The sequence below is a fragment of the Alexandromys fortis genome, unplaced genomic scaffold (genome assembly GCF_014885135.2).
Source record: "Alexandromys fortis isolate MF-2015 unplaced genomic scaffold, M_Fortis_MF-2015_v1.1 scaffold_14, whole genome shotgun sequence".
Classification (NCBI taxonomy): domain Eukaryota; kingdom Metazoa; phylum Chordata; class Mammalia; order Rodentia; family Cricetidae; genus Alexandromys; species Alexandromys fortis.
Genome location: NW_026067910.1, coordinates 55,364 through 82,293, shown reverse-complemented (window position 1 = coordinate 82,293; position 26,930 = coordinate 55,364). Strand labels below are relative to the sequence as shown.

General features: G+C 46.2%; 1 protein-coding gene across 1 annotated transcript in view; it reads left to right on the top strand.

Annotated features, from left to right (window-relative positions):
- Mettl24 (methyltransferase like 24) overlaps window positions 1–26,930 on the top strand; it is a 74,932-nt gene that overhangs the window by 27,686 nt on the left and 20,316 nt on the right. The window contains exon 2 of the mRNA XM_050138104.1: window positions 23,167–23,265. Coding sequence (XP_049994061.1) covers window positions 23,167–23,265 — 99 coding nt within the window. The remainder of the gene's footprint in view (window positions 1–23,166; window positions 23,266–26,930) is intronic.

Sequence of the window (26,930 nt, the reverse complement as noted above, 5' to 3'; positions counted from 1 at the left end):
TGTCATCTCTGTCTTTATGTCTCTCTCTGCCTTGCCTCTCTCTGTGTCTCTGTTTCTGTCTCTCTCTCTCATTCTTGTTTGCAGTTTCACCCCCATGAATTTGGAGGGCTCTTCTGACTTGCTCACAGATCTACAAACTGACTGTGATCGTATTAGCACATAGTAGGCACTCAGTAATACTGGCTGCAAGAATGCTTCTCTTTATTGCTCCTGGCACTAGCCAGTGGGTTTGAAGCCACCTGAATCTGTTCAGTGCTGCTCTGCATTCCCTTTGAGGTCACTCATTTTCAAGACAGGGTGAAACACTGCAGATCTTGGCACAAAGCAACCAGCATTTACTTGCTTCAGCCTGCAAGATCAGGCTGGGAGCCACATCCTCTCTGTACCTGTCCTTGTGTGGTCTGTGAGCTTAGAATTACTTTTACAGGCAGACATTTGCAGACATTTTAATGTTAGAAACATCAATCCTGAATACCCTTGAGACAAAATAAATAATAAAAGTTCTAGTTTTTTCATTAGTATGTCTGCATTACTAAAAATTGTGTCTAATTACTGTTATGGCTTGCATTCTTCACTAGAAATGTAAAATGGTTCTTTTATCTTGTCTAATAAGCACCTAATTAATATCCTTAATTTTGCTCTTGGCTCATGAAGTGTTTGTACCTGACTTTTTAATTTTTTTTAAAAAGAAAACAAACTATCCTTTTTTCATTATACATACAAATCCAAGTTTCCACTCCCTCCCCTCCTCCCATTCCCTCTACATACCCCACCACTATTGCTTTGGGGAAGGTCCAAGGCCCTCCCTACTATATCTAAACTAAGCAAGGTATCCCTCCAGAGAGAACAGGTTTCCAAAAAGCCAGTATACGCAGTAGGAATAAATCCTGGTGCCACTGCCAGTGGCCCCTCAGTCTGTCCCAGCCATGCAACTGTCAACCACATTCAGAGGGACTAGTTTGGTCCTATGCTTGTTCCTTCCCAGTCTGGCTGTTGTTGGTGAGCTCCCATTAGCTCAGGTAGATTATTTCAGTGGGTGAACCCATAATGGTCTTGACCTCTTTGCTCACATTCTCATTCCTCCACTCTTCAACTGGACTTTGGGAGCTCAGTCCAGTGCTCTGATGCAGGTGTCTGCCTCTGTTTCCATCAGTTGCTGGATGAAGGTTCTATGGTGACATTTAAAATATTTATCAGTCTGACTACAGGGCAAGACCAGTTTGGGCACCCTCTCTTCTATTGCTTAGGGTCTTAGCTGGGGTCATCTTTGTGGATTCCTTGGAATTTCTCTAGAGCCAGGTTTCTTGCTAGCCCCATAATGGCTCCCTCAATCAAGATATCTCTTTCCTTGCTCTCAGCTCTGTCCTTCCTCCATCTTTGCTATCCTGTTTTCTCAAGTTCTCCTTGCCCCTCCCCTTCTTTCCTCTTCTTCCCCTTCCATTCTCCTTTCTCCCCCCATCCCTATACTCCCAGTTTTATCAGGTGATCTTGTCTACTTTGATTTTCCTGGTGGATCTATTTATGTTTTTCTTAGAGTTCACCTTATTACTTAGCTTCTCTAGGCTTATGAACTATAGGCCCAATATCCTTTGTTTATGGCTAGTATCCATTTATGAATGAGTACATACCATATTCATCTTTTTGAGTATGGGTTTCCTCACTCAGGATGGTGTTTTCTAGTTCCATCCATTTGAATGCAAAATTCAAGATGTTAGTTTTTTTTTTTTTAACCTCTGACTAGTATTCTAATGTGTAAATGTGCCACATTTTCTTTATCCATTCTTCAGGTGTTTCCAGGTTCTGGCTATTACAAATAATGCTGCTATGAACATAGTTGAACAAATGTTTTTGTAGTAAGATTGAGCATCTTTTGGGTATATGCCCAAGAGTGGTTTTGCTGGATCCTGGACTAGATTGATTTCTGATTTTCTGAGAAACTGCCATACAGATCTCCAAAGTGGCTGTACAAGTTTGCATTCCCTCCAGCAATGGGTTCCCATTACTTCATATCTCCTCCAGCATAAGCTATCATTGGTGTTTTTGATCTTGGTCATTCTGACAGGTGTAAGATGGTATTTCAGAGTTGTTTTGATTTGCATTTCCCTGATGGCTATGGATGGTGAACATTTCCTTAAGTGTCTTTTGGCCATTTGAGATTCTTTCATTGAGAATTCTCTGTGTGGTTCTGTTCCCTATTTTTTAAATTGGCTTATTTAGAATTTTGATATCTAATTTCTTGAGTTCTTTATATATTTCGAGACCAGTTCTTTGTCTGATGTGGGGTTGGTGAAGATATTTTCCCATTCAGTAGGCTGTCTTTTTGTCATTTGACTGTGTCCTTTGCTTTAGAGAAGCTTCTCAGTTTCAGGTGGTCTCATTTATTTATTGTTGCTCTCAGTGTCTGTGCTACTGGGGTTATATTTAGGAAGTGGTCTCCTGTATCCATGCGTTGAAGACTACTTCCCACTTTCTCTTCTATCAGATTCAGTTTTCTCGGATTTATATTGAGCTCTTTAATCCATTTGGACTTGAGTTTTGTGCATGGGGATAGATAGGAATCTATTTTCATCTTGGTCCAATTCTTTCAGTGGCTGTCTGAGTCTTTGGGAATTGTTCTTGGTCTGCTCTGTACTGCAATGTCTGTGTCTCAGGGAGCACTGAGGTCTCTCTAAGCCTGTTCTCTGTCTTCTCTTCTGGTTCACTCTTTTGGGCCTCTCTCTTGGTCTCCTCAGTGTTGTAGCAAGCTGTGTTTCAGAGTTCCACTGAGGTTATAGGAGAACAGGTGAGTTTGGGGGTGGGATGAGGCTAGTAGCTTGTGGGATCTGGTGGATGGGGTTGAGTATTGAGGCATCCTACCTGCAGGAAACTCTCCTGCTGGCTGGCTAGAGAAGCAGAGCCAGTTGGGAGAGGGGTCTGGGGTTTTGTCCCACTATGGAGGTCCTAGAGAGTGGGGTGTCCCGCTGCATTATACCTGACTTTTTAAAGAATAATTTTTGCCAGCCTCTATTGTGGCAGTGGTCTCAGGCCACCTGAGTATGACTGTTTGGTGTGGGTGTGAAAACAAAACTTCAAGGGTCCCACCAAGTCTTGGAGATACTCATTCCTGAGTTGTATCATCTGCTAAATGAGGAGAATGGTCCTAGACTTTCAACAAGATGCTGAGAATTCATGAGACCACCTCCATAAAGTCTTGAGGGTCTTTCTCACGTGGCCATAGCTCTGTTGTGAGCATCAAGTGCTTTACAACAGGTTTGGCCTACTAGGACCTGCTCTTGACTTCTAACATAACTGTAGGGTTGTCAGACAGAGTCTGGGGTTACTGTTCCCTTAATACCTACACGCAAACGGCACGAGCGAGCCACACAGTGGGAAGTTGGTATCTTTCCTTCTGTATAATATTCTGTTAAGGTCTGGCTTACATTTTCTGGCCACGTCTCCAATTCCTATGGCTAGTTCAGTTTCTCTTCTCTGACCTGCATGGTCCATTTCTTATACCAATGCAGGCCTAGAAAGATCAATCAGTTCAAACTAAGTACCATTCTAAAATCAATTCTTCGAAGTTTTCCCGGTTGTGGGGTCTTAGTGGCTGTCCTTTCTTCTCAGGCTCCTACCAATGTTCCTTGCCTTCTCTCATAAACCCACCAGCTCTTTTCTTCCATTGTCAAGCTTTCGGTCTCTCACAATCCTCTCTTCTCTGAGCTTCTAACAAACAAATGTCCAGCATATGCCCTTTTTGGTCTTATTGAGCTTGTGTGATTTATATCCCTGCTTCCCCTCCCCTTGCAGGCCTGGAGTAGTGATGAGCTTTGCTGCCACAGTGGCAGTAGGCAGAATGGTGTTTATTCTTTGGTTGTAATGGGGATTGAACCCAGAACTTGTGTGCTAGACAAGGGTTCGACTGCTAAACTAGACCCCTGCTCTAGCAAGCATGTAGAGGTCTTGGGAAATCCTCCGTGTCTAGCTTTGCTTTTTGTCTCTTTTGAGATAGAGTCTCCTGCTGTTTGGTACTGCATGTGCCAGACTCACTGGCCCATGACCTTCTGGGGATTCTCCTGCACCCATCTCCCATGTCTCCACGGGAACACTGGGGTTACAAAGTGTGCCACCATGCCTGGCTTTACATGGTTTCTGAGGCCTTGAGCACAGATCCTATGCATGCAAGGCAGTGCTCTGTCCACTGAATAATCTCCCAGCCCTATAAAATGTACTATTTTTTTACACAAAGCTTGTGCAGAAAGAGAGCAATATTATAATATCCAGAAATAAGAAACCACCCGCGTGTCTCTCAACTGATAAATGAATAAGTAAAATGTGGTTTAGCCAACCAGTATTATGAATATTGATGTGTGTTAAAATGCAGATAAACCCTGAAACACTGTGTTAAGTGCATGAAAACAGTCACACGAAGATCGTGTATCCCATCCAATGACAAATGTACAGTCAGGAGCTATGCGCAGGGAGGGATAGAAATGATGGCCCTTGGGAATGGTTTCTTCTTGAGAAGATGAAAACAGTCTGGCAGTGGCCGTGGTGGTGCTCGCACAACTTGTATACATACACACTCTGTTGGAATGCACGCTTCAAAATGGCACATTTTGTGCTATGTGACTTAGAAAGATTCCTAGGAACCCACAAGTGAATAACAGATGTGAGGCCTCATGATCTCTTCCGTTCAGATAAAGATAAGTGAACCGTGAGCCGGCTCTGGTACCCCAGCCACTGGTACTCACTGATCGGCATGACCAAGTTCAGCAGGGATGTGCAGTCCGTGTGTTCACCTAGTTACATGGCTCCTGGCATGGCCTCTCAGAAGTTCCCATAGCTTTTCAGGCCTAGCAATGCATTGCAGAGTCTGGCACACCCAGCCCTGTGTTTGGAGATGAAGGAGACCTCAAGGTACCATTATGAACTTGCTGGCGCTAATGTATTCAGTTTTGGCGGAAAGGATGGCACCGGGTTTTGTTACAGACAAATAAACAAGTGTCTGCATGTTGCATCTCTTAGACCAGCGACTTCCCACTCGGCTTACACGGCTTAGGATTTCCGCTACACTGGCTTCTTCCTCATTCTCATTCTCACCTAAGTGACTTCTTGTGTTTGCAGTGAGTTTTGTGTGGAGGCCCAGCCAGCCCTTCCTACCTTACAAAGGTTTGCACTGTTGTTACCCCACCGGGGCTTACGTAGGCTTTTGTGTGTGGTGGTCATTGTTCCCCTTCCATCAATGGGGAGCCTGGCTGCATTCCTGGTTCAGGATGAAATGAGCGTGTGACCGAGGCTGGCCGAGGTCGGACGGTGTCATTTCTACTCTCTGCTATGGGTTATTACTGTTGAAATCTAGTTTGCAGAGAACTATGTTGATTCCTGTAGATTTCAGGTTCTGTACTGAAGTGGGCCATCTAAGATACTTTCCAAGTCAACTAACATACTTTAGAGTTTGGCATTAGCTATTTCTGTTAGGTAGAATTTCAAGTGTGCCTTACATTGCTTAAAAACAAATTTGAGCTGATTATGTAATCATGATGGGGAATGTTCTTTTAAGTAGCGAATATTCATTTTGCAAAAAAAATGGGGGGGGACCTAGCTTCTTTAACTAATGCGCTCTTAGAGGACCCTCAATCAGGAGCAGGCAGCTACGTGAGCTTTGAAACTGAAATGGCTTGAATTTATTTGGGTACCCTGGATACAGAGAACGTTTTGGAAAACCTGACGCCTGGATCTTATTCTTGGGCAAGGAATGTTCTTATTTACAAAAACGGAGCCGGAGAAGATTGGCATTATTTAACACACACAGCATCAATTTCTTCCTTGTGATGCACGGAGACAAGAAGCATGAGAAGATGTACTGTGTGCTTGTATAAATTGTATTTTGAAATAGGACTGGGAAAGACCCTGTCATGAGAGTTAAAATAGCACACATGTGCAGTCAATAAGTTCACAGTAAAACCAGAGAGTACTGTGTTTTTCTCTCTAATGCTTTAATAACAAAACCATACAGACATGGAAGGAGTGGGGTAAGGGACATTGGAAATTCAATTTTCTATGTCTTTTATCCAAGGATTTCTTAGGTTAGAGCTATTTTCAAACCAAAAATTTCAGTTTAAAAATAGAAGTGAAGCAGTAGGAACAGATTGCAGTCTGCAACAAAAATGAGAGGTGGGGGGGAGGGAGAGCGAGAAGGGGCAATGGAGTGGGGAAGCTGTCCGGGGACACTCATCTGGTCCCCTCAGATGTCCTCAGGGCATTGCCGATACATGGGTGATAAAGACATGGACTGATTCACAGCAGTGGGCCTTCACTTTTTTTTTTTTTTTTTGAATTACAAAAATACAATGAAGAGAATTTCATGCTACGGAAAGTGTTGAAGAATATTGAAGTCATACACAAATTCACATGCATTCACATATGCATTTATACATACATACCTCACACATACATAACACACACACACATCCACAGTCACACGCACACACACTCATACATACATACTCTCACTCACGGGCACTCAGGCAGACCAACAGACACACGCCCAAGCACACTCCACACTCTCACACACTCAAATCCACACCCGCTCACACACAATCTCTTATGTACAGCTCACATGCACAACCACACTCACACTCTTATACACACTCACTTGCTGATAGTCACACCTGCTCAACCGCGACTGTCCATGTTTTAACCTAACACTCACGTCCCCAAGGAGTGACCCTTCACAGAAACCCCTGACTAGGTGAAGCAGCTAGTTCCACTGTGCAGGCGTGAAGGCAGCTGTGGCCCTCTTGACGCTGTAAACTCTCAATGGGGAAGAGGTTCAGAGTGACTCATGGGGCTTCCAGAGCAAAGATGTTTCGCCTGGTTAGGGATTTCTGTGAAGGGTCACTCCTCAGGGAGGTGGGTGCCAGGCTAAGACACGGGCAGATGGGGTTCAGAAGGCTGGTTCCCTTCGCTGAGAGTGGCCCCCATACGACCGCGGTTTCTCTTCAGGACTCTCTTCCCTGTGGGCTGAGTTTAACTGAATGAAACTCCAGAGAGGTGAAGCAGGCTGCTGTGGACCACAGACTATAAAGTGGGGGCCATTCCCCACCATCTTATGATGAGGGCTCATCTTATAGCTTCCTGGCCCTGAGATCCTCATCCTACAGAGGGCCAGGTCTGTGTGCCTTGGCCTCTGGAAGCTATACCAGGAAGAAGAGCTGTATTTCCTTTTTCTTGTCAGAATAGAAGCCCATGGCCAGCCACCCCAATGTGATTGATTTTCGTGTTATTTCATTTGTAAACGAGCCCTTGTTCTATGCTGTAAAACTAGTCAATGCTAAGCAAATCTTTGAAGGTTGACAATTTCAGTTTCTTGTGAAAGTAAATAAAGGAAGTCACGGGCCATCTCTTCCGTCTCTCGTCCATGTTGATTAATGGTTCTGTTTCTCTGGTCACACATTCACACTGGGCTGGCATCTTCCTGTGCGGGTCAATAGCACTGCAGCATATCTGGCTAGCATTTGTGCAGTCTCCATGGCTATCCTGTTAACAAGCTGGGTCAGAGCCTTGTAGCCACAGTCACCCACTTACAGTAATTAGGCCGGTTATGGAAAAGGTAGCAAAAAGTAGGTAGATCACAGAGGCGTGAGGTCTACTCTAGCTGAAGATGGGCAAGCATATTCATTTGCCAATATCGCCTTACAACCTCTCTTGCAAAAACCCATTGAAACTTTATCTCCCACCCGTTCCAGTTTCCAGTTGGTTTCTTCAAACGGAGCAATGGCTTGGCACTTGTGAGGCACTGTAAGTGCAGAATGCTTTGAGATTGTAGTGGTTAAGATACACTTTCACGGTCCATTCACCCATACCTAATACAGCATTTTAGAATGGGCACTGTGAGAAAATACCTGCCAGGAGCAGCTTAAGGAAGGAAAGGGCTGTCTTTGCCTGTGCCTCGGGGGTTGCAGTCCATCCAGGTGTGGAAGACCTGATGGAGATCCATGGCAGTGGGAGCCTACTGGAGATGCGATGGAGGTCCATGGATGCCTAATGGAAATGCAACGGAGGTTCATGGCAGTGGAGCCTACTGGTGATGCTGCTTACAAGGCGCCAGCCAGGAAGCAGAGAGCAGGCAGCTATGACCTACGGCACAATATCCCAGTGACCCCACTTCCCCAAACAACACCTTAAGCTGGAAGCCAAGTATCCAAACACACAAGCCTATGGAGGACATCTCAGAAACCATCAGGAGTACCTACTTTCACTGACCCCATTTTTATGAACACATGAGCCTGTGGGGGACGTCTCAGAAACTGTCAGGAGTACCTACCTTCACTGACGCCGTTTTTACGAACACATGAGTCTGTGGGGGACGTCTCAAAAACCGTCAGGAGTACCTACCTTCACTGACTCTATTTTAACAGAACCGACCCTGTTCTTTTCTATGCACACACTTTATGGACTTGCCTAAGGTTCCATTAAGTTGTCATTCAAAAAACTCATGAAACTGATGTGAGCTGGTCTGGGAATGAACCAGATGATTGCTAGAGAGATAAACTAAGCTGTTCGCAGTAGGAGCTCACAGCAGAGATACTCCAAATATCAGGTAACTGATGTGGAGACCGGCTGGAGTGTTTCCACATTGCTGTAAGCCTAGAGTTCCAGCCCTCTGGAGGCCAAGGCAGAAGAATTGGAGGTCAGCCTTCAGCTACATATGCACAGCTGAGACTGTGTCTCAGCCTCCCTGACTCATCCTCCCAAAGTGTTCCCACTATAATATATAATGACTAGTATATAAAGGTTTAACCTCTAAACATTTATGAAATTAATTTCTGGTTTTGGTGATGCTGGAGGCTCAAACTTCAGCATCCTAGGAAATCAGTGCACCCCTGAGCTACAGCCCCAGACCAAGAAATCCCTTGTTTCTATTCATGTATGTGCATGTTTGCATGTGTGTGGTTGCATATTTGTGTGTGTGAGTGTGGAGGCCCAAGGTTGACCTCAGGAGTTTTTTTGATTGCTCTCCACTGTGCTCATTGAGGCAGGGCCTCTCACTTGAGTTCAGAGCGTGACAATATGGCTAGTCTAGTTAGTGACTTTGACAATATGGCTAGTCTAGGTAGTGACCTTGACAATATGGCTAGTCTAGTTAGTGATCTTGACAATATGACTAGTCTAGTTAGTGACTTTGACAATATGGCTAATTAGTTAGTGAGCTTGACAATATGGCTAGTCTAGTTAGTGACCTTGACAATATGGCTAGTCTAGTTAGTGACCTTGACAATATGGCTAGTTAGTTAGTGAGCTTGACAATATGTCTAATCTAGTTAGTGAGCTTGCTTCTGGGATCCTCTGTACAAAGCAGCTGCCACACCCAGTTGTCATTTCTCTATGTTCTGGGGATTTGAACTCCAATATTCATGGCAGCAAGCACTTTAGTTACTGAGCCATCTCCTCAGTTCATGCATGCTAACCTTTCATGGTATGTTTTAAGCTCTCCAAATTGGCTTTCCTGAAGTCTCCTCAAGGATTGGGCTAATCTATTTGTCATCTTTAACTTTAAAAAAATTGTTATTTATTTGTTTGTTTATTTTTATGCATGCCTGCATGTGTGTGTGGGCACGATGCTCCTGCCAGGTCCTGAGGAGGCTAGAAGAGGGTGTTGGATCCCCTGGACCTGGAGTTACAGATGACTATGAGCCGTCGCATGGATGCAAGAATCGGGTCAGCATTCTCTGGAAGCACAGCCAGTGCTCCTTATAACCGCTGAGCCATTTCTCCAGCCCCTGATTTTTACTTTTATGTGAACAGAACTGAATCAGAGACTTCCGGAATTCATAACAACTTATTTCTGTCTGAGTAAAGAACAGTTATGTTTAGCTACTTTAAGGTGTTCTACAAAGCCCAGTTTGTGAATTTTCCTATCCCGTCCCCAATTAATAAAAAAGCTGTTTTTGACTCCAAGAGATGTATTATGGTCTTTCCTCTCTGGCATTTAAACCAATGCAAAAATGTTTCTTGGAACCAGTTCTGTGGGGGATTGCACGGGAAGCAGGACATGTTGTGTCTTCATAAGGCTCGTAGCCTAGTTAAGTTGACTCCTCTGCATCAGATCATCACAAGCAGTAAGTACAAAGTGAGAGGCAAGAGGAATAACTACAAGGCATCTGCCCTGCTTGTCTATTTTACACACAGCTCTGGGGATTAGGACTTTTAAGAGTAGCGATGGCTAATCTGTACCTGCAAGGATAAACAGGATTTGAACTGATTCATGAATAAGGAGGGGGTTCCTGGGTAGGGGTAAAAGGCCTGGTTCACTGTGGTACAGGTCAGATGCGCTTGGGAAATACCAGAGAGAAGAAGTGGTTTTGTCACCAAAACTTCCTTCTGGGTTTATTCTGAGTGTTTCTTAGCTTCCCTGAGTCTCGACACTGAATGGTCTTTAGTTTTTTTTTTTTTTTTCTTTTCTTTCTCTATCTAAGAATCTCTATATAGCTGATTCCCCCCTCCCCCTTTATTCAATCTCAGAAGGTGTGGTATGGTAGTAGTATTTGGCCCCCATCAGCTTATAGGCAGTGGCCCTATTAGAAGGTGTGACTTTGTTGGAATTGGTTTGGCCTTGTCGGAGGAAGTGAGTCACTGTGGGAGCGGGCTTTAAGTTTTCCAATGCTCAGGATACCGCCCAGTGTCACAGTCTACTTCCTGTTGTCTTCTGCTCAAGATGTAGCCAGCACCATGGCTGCCTGCAAGCCAGCGTGCTCCCCGCCAAGATGATAATGGAATGAACCTCTGAACTGTAAGCAAGCCACTGCAATTAAATGTTTTCCTTTATAAGAGCTTGCATGGTCATGGCAATAGAAACCCTAGCAAAGACAGGTGCCATTAGGAAGACCATGTGAAGATGTGGTCATAATAGTAGTAAACATCTTTTACCTCTTTGGTGCCTGGTCAGGGCCTGCATCAGTCAGAACAGGGTAGGTGATGTTGCAGTAACAAACACTCGTGTGTTCACATTTGAGAGGATTAAAAAAACGCATTTTTGTTTCTCACTCTTGTGACATGCCCAGGATGGGTTGGTGGAGGTGGCGAAGAACAAAGTCTCATTTGTTGCTGTTATTCTGGGGCTCATGTGACCCCGATGTCACCACCCATCAGCCTACGTGGGTCCTTTCAGTGGACAGTTTAACCCTCCTTAACTACTGAGCATCAACTATCCATGACATTGTCAGAGTCACTGGTGAGTTTCTTAGTATGTCCCCTATCTTATGGATAATCAGCTTTTATAAATTTGTTCCCATCGCACCAAGGAGTCTCTCTGTTCAGGCTAGCCATTGTGGTTTTACTTGCGAGGCTCTTCTGGAGTTGCTATTAGTATGTTCTGTCAATAGGACCAAGAAAATCGTGTGTGGGAAAGAGAATAGGCTGGAATGGGGTAGCACAGCGTAGAGAACAAGTGTGGTGTTGGTGTCCAAGTGTCACCCCTGCCACCTCCTACGTGTGACTTTGGTTTGTCCCTTCACCTCTTTGAGCTTCATTTTCCTTAATTGTAATATGAGAGTGGGTCTAGGTCGTGTGTGATGCTCCTTTCAAGACAAGACAATTATCCTTTACATGCACAAGACAAGTAAAATTGAAAGCCAGAAGTAGACTGTGTTCTCTAGATTTACATACACACACACACACACACACACACACACACTCATATAGTGTGTGTGTTTGGTTTTTAACTTCTTCCTTGTGAAAGAAAGTTATTGTTTTCTTCTTTAATAGTTCTAATTTTCGAGAGCCTTGTGCATGAACCGTCCTTTTCTCCCCTCTCCAATTACCCCAGGGTCCTCTCCTCCCAAATACATGATCTCCATTTTAATTATTATTACTTGTGTGTGTGTGTGCTTGTGCGTGCATGCACACATGTTCATATGACCTACGGAGCCCACTTAGCTTTGCTCATACGTACATGTGTCTAGGGCTGAGCACTTGGGATTGGACAGCCTGTGTGGGTGCCCCTGGAGGAGACTAGTTCTTACTCTCTCAGCAAGCATCGACCGTTTCATCTAGACGAAGTTACTCTTTGTCTAGACGTGGGGCCATGTGCAACTTCTCCTGCCCCTGTTGGCATGGCAACTAGTATTATCATTCTATTAGTCTTGTTCAGGCAACCAAATTGTTGGGAGTCCATGGGTGCAGCTCCCCTGTCATATATAGAAGACACGATCTTGAAGCAGAGGACACTGTGAAAATGCTTACAGAATCTCCTCGGCTGCGATCTGATCTCTTCATTTGCACAATCTGCCCCCTCTGCTCGTGTCTGCAGTGGGGAAAAGGTCTGGGAAAGTCATTGCCACTGGCAGCATCACTTCCAACTTTAGAGAGTCTCGCTCTCTTGCAGCAAAGAACCCCAAATCCAGAGAGTTACACAGTGGCAAGCCAATTCTAGCCGACCCCAGAAAGGTCTGCTTCCTTTGGCAACTCCTCATGGTCAGAAAAGGGGCACTTAGTGAGAAAGATGGCAGATTTTTCTTTCCATTTAGGTCTGAGGCTTAAGTGCTGTGGGTTCCCGGGGCATGCTGCCAGCCCTGCCTGCCTTGCTTCACACTCTTGGCAGCTGCCCACAGAAAACCTTCTCTGGGCTTTTTCTAATGTGTCAGGCACTATAATTTATAGTGCATTCAGGAAGAAAAATGTCCGACAAATATAGAATCATGCAAAGAATGTCCTGGAACCAGAGCCTTATCTCCAAGTGCCAGGATGGATTTCCCGGGTCTCCCACATACCCTCTCCGTATCTAAGGGTCAGAGAGCGATGATGTGAATGCTACAAAATGTGGACAATATAAAATGAAAGCTAATGGGAAGGAGTGTACATTTAACCCTGAAATATGTGCATCTGGCGACATGTCCAATGGGATGTGTGGGATATGGCAGTTTTGTCTGGAAACTAGTGATACTCCTAACCACGTGTTGAATGGTATGGGGCTTAGCTGGGGTTCTGGGTACTTTGGTTTTTTTTTTTTTTTTTTTTTTCCCCGAGACAGGGTTTCTCCGTAGCTTTTGGTTCCTGTCCTGGAACTAGCTCTTGTAAACCAGGCTGGCCTCGAACTCACAGAGATCCGCCTGCCTCTGCCTCCCAAGTGCTGGGATTAAAGGCGTGCGCCACCACCGCCCGGCTTGGTTCTTTCTCTCGTACCTGCCTGAGCTGCCCTCCTCGTGCCCTTCCTTGTGGAACATTGCTCAAGCATCGCTCCAACTGACTGCCAGTGAGGGCTTTGCCTCCCCTCAGTGTGTGCACACGTCCCCACTTCTCAGCTGTGGCAGTGGCTGTCGGGTGACTCTGCCGCTCTGTGTCTTGGGGATTCTGTCTGTACTTGGCTGCGTTCTTTCTGCCGCATTCCCTACTCCTGGTGGCTGGGGTAAAGCTTGCTTCTTGTATAAAGTCTAGAATGTCAACACTCTTCCTGCTTTGGCTGAGGTTGGAGGACTGATGTGGTTGAGAGCTAACAAAGAGACCCTGGCTCCCGTGTGGACCACTGTGGGGGAGGGGCGGGGGTTGAGAGTTAGCCCCACTTCCTTCTCTGCTCAGACCCCCTCCTGTTTCCTTCTCCATGCATTGGCTTTCCTGCCCTGCCCCCTCATCAGCTCCACACATTGGCTTTCCTGCCCTGCCCCCTCATCAGCTCCACACATTGGCTTTCCTGCCCTGCCCCCTCATCAGCTCGTTGGCAGCTACTTGGATATCTTGGAAATGGTCTTATAGGGTTGCTGTCCTAAGATGCCCATGTTTTAAGGAAATGTCTTTGTTTGGGGTGCTAATGTTTTTTTTTTTCCCTTTCTGTCTGAGTCAAGTCTATGGACTTAGCAGATGGACGCTGATTTAGATGATGTTAAGCTCCTAGAATCCTGGTACCTGTCATGTTATGAAGAGTTTATATATGTATGTAGAAAAGGATGTTTATGTCTGTACGTGTGTGAGAGAAAGAGACAGACAGACAGCAAAACAGTTCTGAAAAATATGGCTAATACTTTCCTAAATTTTTCCTCGCGTTCCTAGGCAAATATTTTTATATCAACCTACTTCTAAAAGAAAAGAAACTCCTCTCTTTTCCCAGCAGATATGTGGCCTCGGTGAAACCCCTAATTTGACATTTGAACCCCCATTGTGTACGCTGATACTGTATAGCATCTGGATTATGCAAACTAATGGAGACCTCTGCCTCCCTCTGGATCTATTCCAGGTATCTGGCTTCTTGTTTTATTGCCTGTGATAAAATCCAAAAATACATGGCGTTTCATTCTCTTAGCTCTACCTTGGGGTGTTCAATCTCACCCAGACTAGAGCCATTTCGACATGCACAGAAAATGTGGGGAATTAAAAAATGTCAGTTTAAGAACACAAAAAACCCTACTCTAATTTGCTTGGCTTCTCTTTCTAACTTAGCAGAATAACTTTGAAAATAAATCTAGAGTGTTTATTTCTTCTTGTCCTTCCTTCCATCCTTCCTAAACGTTATCAAGGTTTTGGATCATCGTGCATTTTTTCCTGTCAGAGATGATTTGATTTCCCTTGTCCCTTGCCCAGCACATACTCCGTGCAATGACGCTGCGGTGGCAGATTGATGGGAAGAGGGTTCAAAATGCCTCTCCGGCTGTGGCTTTCAGTATGTCTGCTGCTGCTGCTGCTGCTGCCGCCAGAGGCAGTTGGCAGATAAACTTGGTGGAAATGAGAGAGGCCTGGAGCTTGACCGAGAGCATCCCAGGGAAGAGCTACCCCATGGCCTGAGGTGCTTCTGTCCTTTCTCACCCAGCCCTGCTGGTTACAACGTTAACAGAGACTCAGCCTTTTTCTTGCTTGTCTTTAGTGTTAGTAGTTTGATCACGATGTGTATGGAAGTCAAATCATTCATTTTGTGGTTTTATGGTAGTGTGGGGATTGAACCTAAAGCCTCACACACGCAAGGCAAGCTCTACCACTGGGCTGTACCCTCCGGCCCCACATACGGAGTTCTGTGAGTGTTTCTCCTAGGGGTGTGCTGAGCCCTTTGTTGCTTTAGATATAAGTATTTTGTCCAAATTGGGAGTCTTTCAACTATGATTTCTTTGAATGTTACTTTTGTACACTGTGCTCTTCTCCTAACTCCCTGGGATATCAGGGCTATGAATGTTAGACCTCTTAGTATTGACATACAGGTCCCTAAACATCTTTTAAAAGATTTACTTTTAATTCTCTCTCTCTCTCTCTCTCTCTCTCTCTCTCTCTCTCTCTCTCTCTCTCTCTCTCTCTCTCTCTCTCTGTGTTGTGAGTGCTAGTGCCCTCAAGGCATGGAATTCCCTGGAGCTGGAGATACAGGCAGTTGCAAGCTGCCCATTACGGGTGCTGGAGACAGAATTTGGGACCCCTGCAAGGGTAGTATAAACTCCTAACTGGTGATCCAGTGTCCCCCACCTCAAGCTCTTTCCATCCATTGCCCCAGTCATTTTCTTCCTCTCAGTTTTGCTTTCTATTGCTCCGTCTGCACCCACTGACTCTTCTGTCATATTCTTTCTGCCACCTCATCCATCCACTGAGATTTTATGCTAGTTGCTATATTTTTATAGTCCAAAAATGTCCATTCTTTTTAGCACCCAGGTCTTGGCTGCGTCTTTTTTCCTTCTCATTGGTTTCAGAAGTGTATAATTTTGCTTTATGTAAAGGATTTCTATAATAGTTGCTTGTTGGTCTTGGTCAAAATATTTCCTCGAGTTTTGTGCCTTTGTTGGAGTCCATTGATTGTCCTTTCTCATCCCAGCTGGGAGTTTTCTGATTCTTCACATACTTAGTAGTTAGGGTTGCATCCTGGACATTGTGAGTATAATCAAGAAGCCTCTGGGTTTAAACACTATGGATAATAATGTTATTTTTTATATGGGACTCCTCTCAGTGGGCTCAGGCATGAAGTTCTAGCCAGTTTTCTATGGTGTTATGGTTTAAATATGGAATGTGTCCCCCAAGTTCATATGTTGAGGGTCCTAAGCTGGTGGCTTTTGGTTTGGAGGTGAGGCCTGTTTGGAGAAAGTAGGTTACTGTGTGCAAGTCTTTAAAGGCTATCTTAACCTGGCCCCTTCCTTTTGCTCTGCTTTTTGGCCACCGTGAGAGGAGCATTCTGGCCTCTCCATCATTGTGTTCTGCCTCACCTGACTCCACAGACACAGAAACACAGACCCAACTGTCCCCAGACTTAAAGTCAGAGACCTGTGAGCCAAGGCAAGTCTTTTGAATGAAAATGAACTTTATGTCGTGGCCATGCTGAAGCATGCATGGGCAGCCCCATATATGGTGCTTCTGTTGAACTTGTCCATATTGAGTTTCATGGTCTAAGTTGATGAGGACAACTGACCAGGTCTCTTCCTTAAGAGGGCACCAGATCCCACTACAGATGGTTGTGAACCACCATGTGGTTGCTGAGAATTGAACTCAGGACCTTTGGAAGAGCAGGCAGTGCTCCTAACCACTGAGTCATCTCTCCTTCTAGATTGTTCTTGCTCAGGCAATTGGTTCTGGGATGGGAAACTGTGTGGGTGGTGAGTTTTATGTCAGTCATGTTTGGAACGTGTCTGTAGTGTTTTAGGTCCGCTCCTTGGTATGTGCCACAGTAGCTAGTCTGGGTCAGATCTGAGCACGCGTAGTTTGGGAGTGGGTTGGTCTTCGTAAACAACTGTGGCATTTCCTCAGCTGCTATTTCTTCCCGGTGGCCCTAGTGTCATCTGCTTCCCCATGGCTTCTGACTCTCTGAACAGACAGAGGTTTGGGTATTAAGAAGCCACACTCTGCCCATGCTTTCTTTGGTGCACATATCCTATGGCTGAAGCTCAGCCCAGGGCTAACGGGATCAGGAGACAGACTCACCACTCTCTGGAGCTACAGCTTCCGCTCAAACCATGAGCAGTCTTTTCCTCTGAATAGTAGATGTCCTTTGGGTTCCACTTTCGCTTTCAGCAGTTTAGTGGGATTGCCTTGGAGTTGGGACACAAGAATGGAGATCTGGGAAAGTTGGGGGATGGGAGGTTTTCCTGCTCTCCCTGGGGAACAGCAGTTTCCTTCCCTCACTTAGACTGAACGGGCGGTCTGCACTGGGCTTTCTCTCTGTGTTAGCAGTCCTGAGTGGGGACTGCACCATGGCAAAGAACGAAAGGTTACATTTGACTCCATGGGACTATGAGTTCTAGGCCCCTCTCCCCAGGCCCTCCTGATCTTCTGCAAGTGTTTCCTCGTCTTCTTTTAGAAGTCTCTCTGCCTCCCATCCAGGTTTCATTGCTGTGCTCAGGGGCGAGACAATGTGCTCAGCCATTTGATCCAGACTCGAGACTCAACTCTCATTTCAATAATTTGTGGTAAGGTACCAGCATGTGAGAAATCACTACAAAACACGTGACCGATTTTTGCTCTTTCTAAGTCAGGCCTGAGTCTGAGAACCAAGACAGGAACAGAAGTCCTGGAAACTCTGGTGTCTAAGGGCAGCCTAGGATGTAGGGGCTGGTGCCCACAAACCCTTCCGCGAGGCTGGATTTATGTTCTGTCCAGATACACTGCGCGGCTCCCCTCCCCCACAGCTCCCATCCCGTCACCCTCTCCTTCTTCCGAAGAGGGATAAACAGCTGCCTTCCATCATTGTTCCCTGCCCACCCACAGATGCTCTCAATTACCACAAAATTGCTAAATAAATCTATTTTACTTGTTTTGGTTTGTTTCTCCCAGAAAGCCTTGGCTTCCCTGATCAACACATCAACACACACTTAGCTCCGGGTCCTGTTTAGTTTGAATCAAGGATGTCCAGCTGGGTCCCTTTCCTCGGACACAGCCAAGGTTCGGAGAACCTGTTGTTGGCCACCTCTCCTGGTGTAAAATGGTTGGTTCTAAAGCCTTCCAGGGGCTTGGGAATGTGCTTTAGGGAGTTCATTGATAAAAAGATGACTCCAAATGTTCTATCATGGCCAAAACTCCTGATTGATTTAATCACCCATTACACGTGACTTTCCAAAGGAACTGGGTTGAACATGAATGGATGGGCCCATAAGATGCTCCTCTTTGTTTGCCTTGTCTTTAAGTTCTCTTTCCCCTACCTGTCCTAGTATAAAAAGAACTCAGGCAGAACTTGCTTGTGCTGCCATGCCTGCTGGTGCATGCTTATATATCCTATCACTTGGGAAGCCGAGGCAGGAGCATCTCAAGTTGGAGGTTAGTATGAGCTAGTGAGTTTTAAAACCAGCCTGGGCAACAGAGTGAAGCCATACAGTAAAGTTCACAGAGCAGCCGTATCTACCCCACGGCTCACGGTGCAGCGGTGTCTACCCCAAGGCCCACAGCGCCCCTGTTTTTGGTTTGACAACTTTCTCACAGGCTGCATGAGATCATTTGTGAGGATGAGGAAACTGCTTGAGAGGAAGGGAACTGTTATTCTAAATTTCCAGACAAAGAAAGCGTTTACAAGGCAGCACTGATGATTTTTTTTTTCTAGGTCATGGGTGGGCCTGCTTAAATTTTTTTTTACTTTTTGATTAACACCACTTTAGTGTGAGGCGTTTGTCTTGAATTAATGAGTCTAGGCTGGCAGGCAAGAAGAATTTTAAAAGATTGCTTTAATTATTTGTCGTTATCTTTTAGGAATAAAATCTTAGAATCCAGCTTCCTGGCTTTGAGAGATCCAGTTCCTTTTTCTTTTTTTTAAAGAACCATAATGTGATGCAGAGATAAGAAACGATAAAAATATCCCCAAACCTCACGTCTGTGCTTGGTGTAGTTATGAGTCAGCCCCCTTGCTTGCATAGGCTTTTACCCTTTGGAAAGCAGAACCTCCAATGTCTGCAACATAGCAGGAGGTGATGGGAGCTAGCTCTGCAGAGGACCGGCTGCCGTCCTGGACCTTAATGTTTGGAGTTCTGAGTAAAAAAAAGCTGTCTGCCTCCCTTTCGCGATACAGACCCCAGAGTAAGTGCTAGGTGAGGTCTCATACAGGTTTCTGAAGAGTTCAGAAACTTGCCCTGCCAAGAAGCTCTGTGTTAGGAGGAGACACCCCACCCCTCCCTGGGAAGGCCTCGGGTCTTAGTAAGCCAGAGTGCAGATTACAAAGGCCTAGAGGGGTTCCCCTCCCTTGGTGGTGGGGAGGCAGGGTCCTCTGTGTGACAACTCATTGTAAAGCTGCACTTGACATTTCCACACAGGCCGGTGGGGAGCGGACAAACCGACACAAAGTGATTCTCCTCGCAGCCACCTGCCGCTAAGCCGCTGCACTCTGCCTGCCTGAGAGTCCTCTGTTGGACAGATGGGTCTGGGAATCCACAACCCCACCACCTGGGAGTGCTGGAGGTGGCGTTGTTATGGTCACTTGATATTTGAGGCACACGGATAATAGGCACACAGTGCACCCTGGCATTTGGGAAATTGTGTGGAGCGAAACCATCATCATTTTTTTTTTCAAAGAAAATTATGGGTTTTACTCTTTTCTGTTAAACTTGCTGGGGTATTTGAAGGTGCTCATAGAATTCTGTTTGTGGGAATTTGGGAAGGACATTATGTTGACGTGTGCAGTGGAGAATTAAGACAAATGATAATTGAAAGAGATGATAAAAGCTAGTGGTTTCCATGGGGAAACAATCACGACCTGCTGTCAGATTGATTCCAATATGAACATTGCTTTATGTGAAATGTTTTTTAAACAGCAGAACCAAAGCAGCAAGCCAGAGCACTTCTGAGGGCTTTTTATCGTGGTCTGTTTCGATTAGCCCTCCATCTGAGATTCCTCGACTTACATTATCCACCCGCACAGCCGTGTTTAGCTTCTTTGTGGTCAACATTTAGCTGGAAATGAGAAGTATCAGGTTGCAGAAAGATGAGCCTACATTTAACCAGAGGAATTCGTAGTTTCTGACGTGCAGAGTCAGTTCGGGGTGCTAGCCTGGGCTGGCTCAACGTCGCTGCTGGGTTGAACATATTTCTTTAACAGTTCTAGAAAGCCATCGCTGTGTTTGGGGGGCTTGTAGCCATAGCAACCCTTCCCCACGATCCACATCCGCATTTCTGTGCATTGGTCGTGAACAGTCCTCAAGGACCCCATTTCCTCGCAATATAATAGGTTGTATACCGTAGAGAACTCCTAGCATTTGTTGTGTGACACAGCTGTGCCCTGCATTGAATCGGAACAAAGAGCCTGGCGTGAGAGGCACAAATGCTCACAGAACGAATGAGCGAACGAATGAATGACTCTTTGCTCAAATCTTGCTTCTGTGTCTCCTCCACTGTACTGCACCAGCTTGGACCCCTGGGGGCAGTGGGGACTCACTGCAGGGGCCAGCCTCAGTTTCCTTCCCTGTGGATTTGGCTAATAGGAGGCAGGAGACTGGAGGACGGGTCAGATAAGGTGGCTTCTGTAAAAGGATCGACTGTTCCTCTCTTACAGATGGTCTCCATACCATTTATTCCCCAGGGGGTTCTCTGGTGTCACCAGTAGAGGCAGAGTTTCTTTGTGTCTTGGCAGCCACTCCCAAATAACCATTCAGAGACTTATTATTAATTATAAATGCTCAGCCGATAGCTTAGGCTTGTCTCCAGCCAACTCTTACAACTTAAATTATCCCGTTTCTTTTCATCTCTGTGCTGTCCCAAGGCTCATTTACCTTGTTTATGAACTTCCACTGTGGCTTCTTCTTTATCTGGTTTGAAAATCCTCAGACTCTGCTCTTCTTCCCAGCTTTCTCCCTGCCCTGAGAATCCTGCCTGCCTATCAGTCAGCCCGGTTTTCCTATTTGCGGCGGTGTACCGAGATTGTTCCACAGCACGCGCATCACAGTTTTTCCTACGCGTCCTTAAACCCTGCCCACACCTTTGTAAACAGCCTCCCTGAGAAATCCTGTTCAGTCCCTCAGTGCTGGAGGTTCCCAGTGTCCTGCTGAGGCCCTGGCTGTTGTTTGCCCAAGCCACCTAGTTGACAAAGTTGATGGATGTTTGTCTTTCTTGCATTCCTGCAAGTAAGTGAATGCTCGAGAAGAGACTGCTGAAAACGCTCTGTCTCCTCCATTCAACAAAGAATGTGACCAGGCAACATTTATCCCTGTCTGATCCATGCTAGTGCTTGATAAATACTGATTGAATGAATGGTTATCAGCATCTAAAGAGAGAACATCAATGAGGGGTGGAAAGTAGCTTAGCTAGAGTTCCTTGCCGCTCTCTGCTCCACCTTCACAGGGTAACAACAGCTACAAGACAGGGCTGTCCTCAGCAAAGGTGCCTCGCTGACGGGATTGGCTACATTCCCCCCTACTCAGCTGTTTCAGTCTCTTTCCTGCTGCTCTGGTAAAATAATCTGCCAAGAGCAGTTTAAGGGTTAATTTTGGCTCACGGTTCGAGATGACCGTTCATTATGGTGGGAAAGTCACAGCAGCAGGGGATGGAAGCCCCAGAACACATGGCGTTCATAGTCAAGAAGCAGACAGCAATGAAAGCTGTCTTCAGAGCCCCTTCTTCCTTTTATGCGCTCAGCGACCACAGCCTTGCGAGTCGTGCTACACACGGCAGGCTGGTCCTCCCATCTCGGTCTAGCCAAGAAAACCACCCACAGGTATGCCCGGAAGCCCAGCCGCCATAGTCCAAGACCTCATCAAGCTGACAATTGAAATTAACCATCACAGTAATCTGGGGTGTGCTATCCTCCTGCCTCAGCATGGGCCAGTATTGAGATTACAAACGAACGTCACCATGCCCTGTTGAGTGGATACATCATTGGTGAGGACTCTGAAAAACCACCAAGGGTTTTCAGGAAAAAGTCAGCAGGATGATAAACTAAGCAACACCCTGCTAAGCCTTCAGAGGCCAAAGTCCCTCGAACGGATCCCCGAGAAAGAGGCAGCCTGCGGGAGATCAGAGCAGCTGGTCAATCTTGAGCAACTTCATGATCTTAAGCTTCAGGGTGGGACGGTCTGCCTGGGAGCTGCTGAGCCTGTGGGCTGTGCAACAATAAACATTTAATACAGTCCAACCCTGGCCAGTATTTCATCACTCCCAAAGTGTTTACATGTATCTCAGATGCTCATGCAGAAGGAGGCTGATCTTCCAAACCCAGAAATCTGCTTTACACTGACGACCCTGCTGACCTTGCTCCTTCTCGTTTTCAATTTCATCTAGAGTCCCCTAGGCCGACCCATCTAAGGAAGACAATCTTATTTGTGTTAATGTGTCTCATGACTAGCTTGTTCAAATGTTTCTCTTGGTTGGGGTGGTGGTAGTGACAGCTCTGGCCACAGTCCCTACCTGGAAAGTCATGCATGTATATAATGGTATTCTTCTCTGGTCCTAAGGCCTTCCTGTGACCCTTCCTCACTATGCAATGAGCTTGGTGACTATCTTGCAGGATCCCCTGTGCTATGACCCTAGAAGTCTCCCTGGGTCCTTGTCTTCATTTGGAATCATGAAGTTATTTGGAGGTCTCCAAATGGTGATCCTTTGGGAGAGGAGCTATGAGCTTCAGCGAAGACTTCTTACTAAAGCTTCCCTTTCCCACAGGCGTTCCCACTTGTGTTTCTCCCAGACCGCTGTCTTACTAGCCTTTCCATCACCCACTCTTGCTGTAACTTGTTGTAACTGAGGCTCAGGATCACCACTAACCACCTAGTACTGGAAGTAGTCAAGTCCTCCGAGGACATGTATAGGCTGTCACCCCGAATAGAAAGCTACCCTCCACAGTTCAGCATCCTTGTCCTCCCCACACAAGCTCAGGAGAAGGTGCTACTGTCCATCTCCCTGGTGCTAAGGAAGATGACCTGTGTGTTTCTTCCCCATGAGGGAAGAAACTTTAGCTTTGTGGTGCTGTGAACCCTAGAACTGCCCTTTAGGAAGCAGAACCTTAAAGTTCTAACCTTAGAAAACAGTAAATGCTAAGGACCTTTTCCCTCTGTATGAGAAGTGGTGTCATGGGTACCCTGCCACAGTTAAGGTACCATCAGCTGGAGCCAGCTGGAGTTTGTCTATGATCAGACAGTCCCCAGGGGTCATTGTCACCAGCTGCTTGACTTGGACCCTGGACTGTTTTACAATGCCCTCCTGTGGCTTAGGTGGCCTTAAATGACAGCGGCTCTGTATCCACATGCTGGTCGCCTGGCCCCAATATTCCTCCTGCACGGCCCAGAGCCCCCATCTTCACACTCTGACTGTGTTCTCTGTCCCTCACAGGGTCCCCGGTGGCACATAGAGCTTCAGCCTTGGGCAGGCCCTGCTCAGTCCCTGGATGAAGAAGCCTCAAGGTTCCTGAGCTACATCAGCACCACTCAGGTTGGGTTTTAAGCTGAAATGGGTTTGGGAATAACGTCAAACGTACTGAGCAACCCCTGCAAGAAGAGTTCGCCCTCTAGGACCAGGAGACTGTGAAGGACCTCCTGACAGGAACAGGGTAGGGGCCCCGGGTTCTGAGTGCTGCTACTTCATTTTCCCCATTCTGTGGAGGCAGAGAAGATGGCTTCCATTTGCTGTCATCTCCTTCCTTCCTTCATGGCTTCTCATCAACCTGGAATGTCCTAATGATTCATCCTTGAGTGTTTTGAAGAGTCACTTTGGAAAACTGCTTTCGAAAGCCATTGGGAGAGACAGATTTGTCCCTGTGTCACAAAGCAGTCAAGCGTGCCACAAAGCAGAGCCATCGTCTGGAGGCTCAGCTCCTTTCCTACTTGGAAGCATCAGCCTGTGTGCTTCCCGGCCACTGGCACTCGGCAGCCAGGCCAAGAAGGGCGAAAAAGTCAGAGGCTCTGAGGGGCACTGCTAGAAGTTAATGACCCCAGTGCTCACTCCCCTCTCCTTGGAGAGCCCCCAAGTCATTACTGAGTAGGGCCTTTATTAGTGGCTTAACACACAGTGGCAGCTCTTGCCCAGCTCCAGGGGTGAGGCAGTCAGGGGCTCTGGGAAGACAGGAAAACGTTCATTAAAGAGACGCCAGGGCTCTTGACACGTTAATCCGAAGGCTCACTCTCGTGTTGCCTGCTCCGAGGGAAAAGACAGACGTAAGAGGAAATGAGCCTGAGGATGCTTAGTCCTAGACTGAGAGGTGTCAGAACGTAGGACATTTTGAGCCCGGGAACTGAGCACAGGTTCACTGTAGGATGCTCCCGGGGCAGGAGTAGTGGAGAGAGAGGCCTTGGATGCTTATATCCATAAATCCACGGTACCGTTGCATCCACGGTCCCTTAACACTGTACTGAGCCTCACTGGGAGCGAAGCCCCTTAGAAAGGATGGGAAAGAATAGTCTGGTTTCCCCTACCTTCCTTTGAGAGAGGCTCTTGCTCTGCAGCCCCAGCTAGCCTCGAACCCCTCCTGAGTGCTGCACTCACAGACAGGTATGTGCCATTGTTCCTGGCTCGTTTCCAGAGCTGCAGGGAGACAAGTTCAGATTACAAGTCTTATTTCCGACTTGATGCAGTTAGACACACATAGGAATTTCAATACTTGCCACCCAAACATGGAAATAAAAACCCACAGAATTAATTGTGGTTGATAGAATGATAAATCAGTCCCTGTGATTTACAGAAATTCATCATATTTAGCTGCTTCAAATTAATTGGGTGACCTTACACAGGCTTAATTAAAGTACTGAAATTTTAATTTTATAATTTGGCTTTGCATGGGGGATAGGAGACGAAATCTCTTAATTATAACTTAAAAATGCTCTTAACAGCCTGAAGAAAAACTAGAGATATTTAATATATAAACTGAATTTGAAAATGATGAGCTCCATCCTCCAAAATTAATTTATTGAGTGTGAGCCTCCAAATTCCATCTTACATGTATTTTAGGTTAATATTCTACAACTTACAGAAGGGGTCTTTACTTAGGAGACACATTGGGGCATTCGGTGATCATTTCAGACTTCTCTTGTGTCTTTTTCATGAGCCACGAGGAGGGGGGAAAGTCTAGAAAAAGAAAAAGGAAGCATGTTCTGATGTGATGCGGGCTAGCGCTGGAACCTGGACAGTTGACTTTGCTTTGATGGTTGTCACCATTCTGATCCTAAAAAGCGTGAGGTTAGACCAAATGCCTCCCAGATTTCCCCTGTGGCTGGGTGTTGTACAGAAAGTAGGTCAGGGTCGCTACTAGCCTAGTATTTCTGAGCAGCTATGTGGCCAGGGAATTTGGCTTTAGCCTCGGCCTTGAGGAACCCAGAAATGAGTGGCTGTATAATCACTGACAGCTTGAGACGCGTCATATTTGAGACCTGGCGTTTGAAGCTGTAGAAGAAAGACTCTGCCATGGGGTAATGCGGGCTCTTCATCTGGATCGGGGATCCTAATGAACCCAAGAGTTAAGAGCAAAGTGACAGCGTTTCTGCTGAATTTCCTGGGAATCTTCATAAGGCAGTGATGTCCTGAGAAATGGCCAGAGTGTGATGCTTTCACACTTTTCAGATGAAGGAAAATGAACTTGTGGAGGAACAAAAGCACAAATGGACCTCCAGACTCAGGCAGTCAACTCTAACGTTGCTGCCAGGAGATCTGTGGTGGGGACCTCAGTGGGGTGGGCTGGGGGCGGTGAACCTGGGGGCTGGAGGATGGTGAAGTTGACTTTGAAGTTTGTTTCTTTGGTCTTACTGCGATTCCAATGGCCCCGGGGAAATCAAATCTATATTTCAACCTTTGTATGGGAAGGCCACCCCACCCAAAAGAATCTGTATAGCTTATTACATATAGGAAGAATCTGGCCAATGGCTCTCTCTCAAGTTACGGTTCCCCAGTGGCTGCGGCTTGACGTGATGATTGTACCAGTTGGGAATATTTTGAAATGAGATGTCCCGAGTCCCTTCCAAACTCAGTGGAAGGCTTTTCAGCCTTCAGAAAATGTGAAGGATTGCAGACCGCACAATGGTTTTGTAATCAGGAGCCATTTATCCAGGTGAAGCTCTGGGCTCTGATGGCTTCCAGGTGGGAGCCTTCATGGATGACACGGATGTCATCAGATCCTTTGACTAACCATCGCTCCCGCCCCCTTCTCTGCGCAGCGAGGAGCTGTGGGGATGCTTTTGTGACTTATGCCTCATTTAGAAAGCGTCTTAACAATGGAAGCCTGCAAAACTTGCAGAATATGAAAGCCGCCACCGCTGCCTAACATTTGCAGTTAGCAGCTGTGAGTCACTAAGTGAATTCCTCCCCCAGCCTCTTATGCTGCTTAAAAAATATCCCTCAAATCTATGTTCAAGCTGACACAGTCAGGCACTGCACTGGATAAGTTCATGGCTGAGGTGTTCATGTGTCGGTACAAAAGGCGTTTGTTGATCACCTGCCTAGGGTGGTCTGGGCTCTGAGATCGCAAGCCTTAATAAAATGCCTCTCTGTAATGCTAAGTAGGACATGAGGGGCATCTAACTGAGGGTGAGCACGTAAGTGGGCATCAGACAGCATGGGTGTGGTGCCCTGTTCTCAGTGATGACTGGGGTGGCATAATTAGGGCCCCCAGAATTTTTTTTTTTGGTGGAACACAAGAGGATACACTATTTGACTAGAGTATGCAGTATGTCAGGCCCAGTTTGATTAGCTATATTGTTTTTCTTGATATGGGAGATCCTGATGACAACAGGTTCTGCAGGCAATAACAGAGCGAGCTGCTAACAGGAAATGGTTAACTCCGAAGCGCTTGCCTGTGCTGATGGAAAGCTTCGGAGCCAGCTCTGTACGGCAGCCCCCATACCATATGCTTCAGGAAGCAAGCATCTCAGCACCAAGTTCATCTAAGCAGCAGTGGCTGTTCTAAAGAAGAAAGAAAAATGTTTAAAATTATATTTTTCTATCAGTTACTGCCCATCTGTAATCTGTTACTCATCCAATTATCTACACATCTACATGTAAAAATACCCAAGAAGTCAGACTCTGGAGACCGGGAGACCCAGATTAGTATGCCTTGTGTTTGCTCTCTCTCTCTCTCTCTCTCTCTCTCTCTCTCTCTCTCTCTCTCTCTC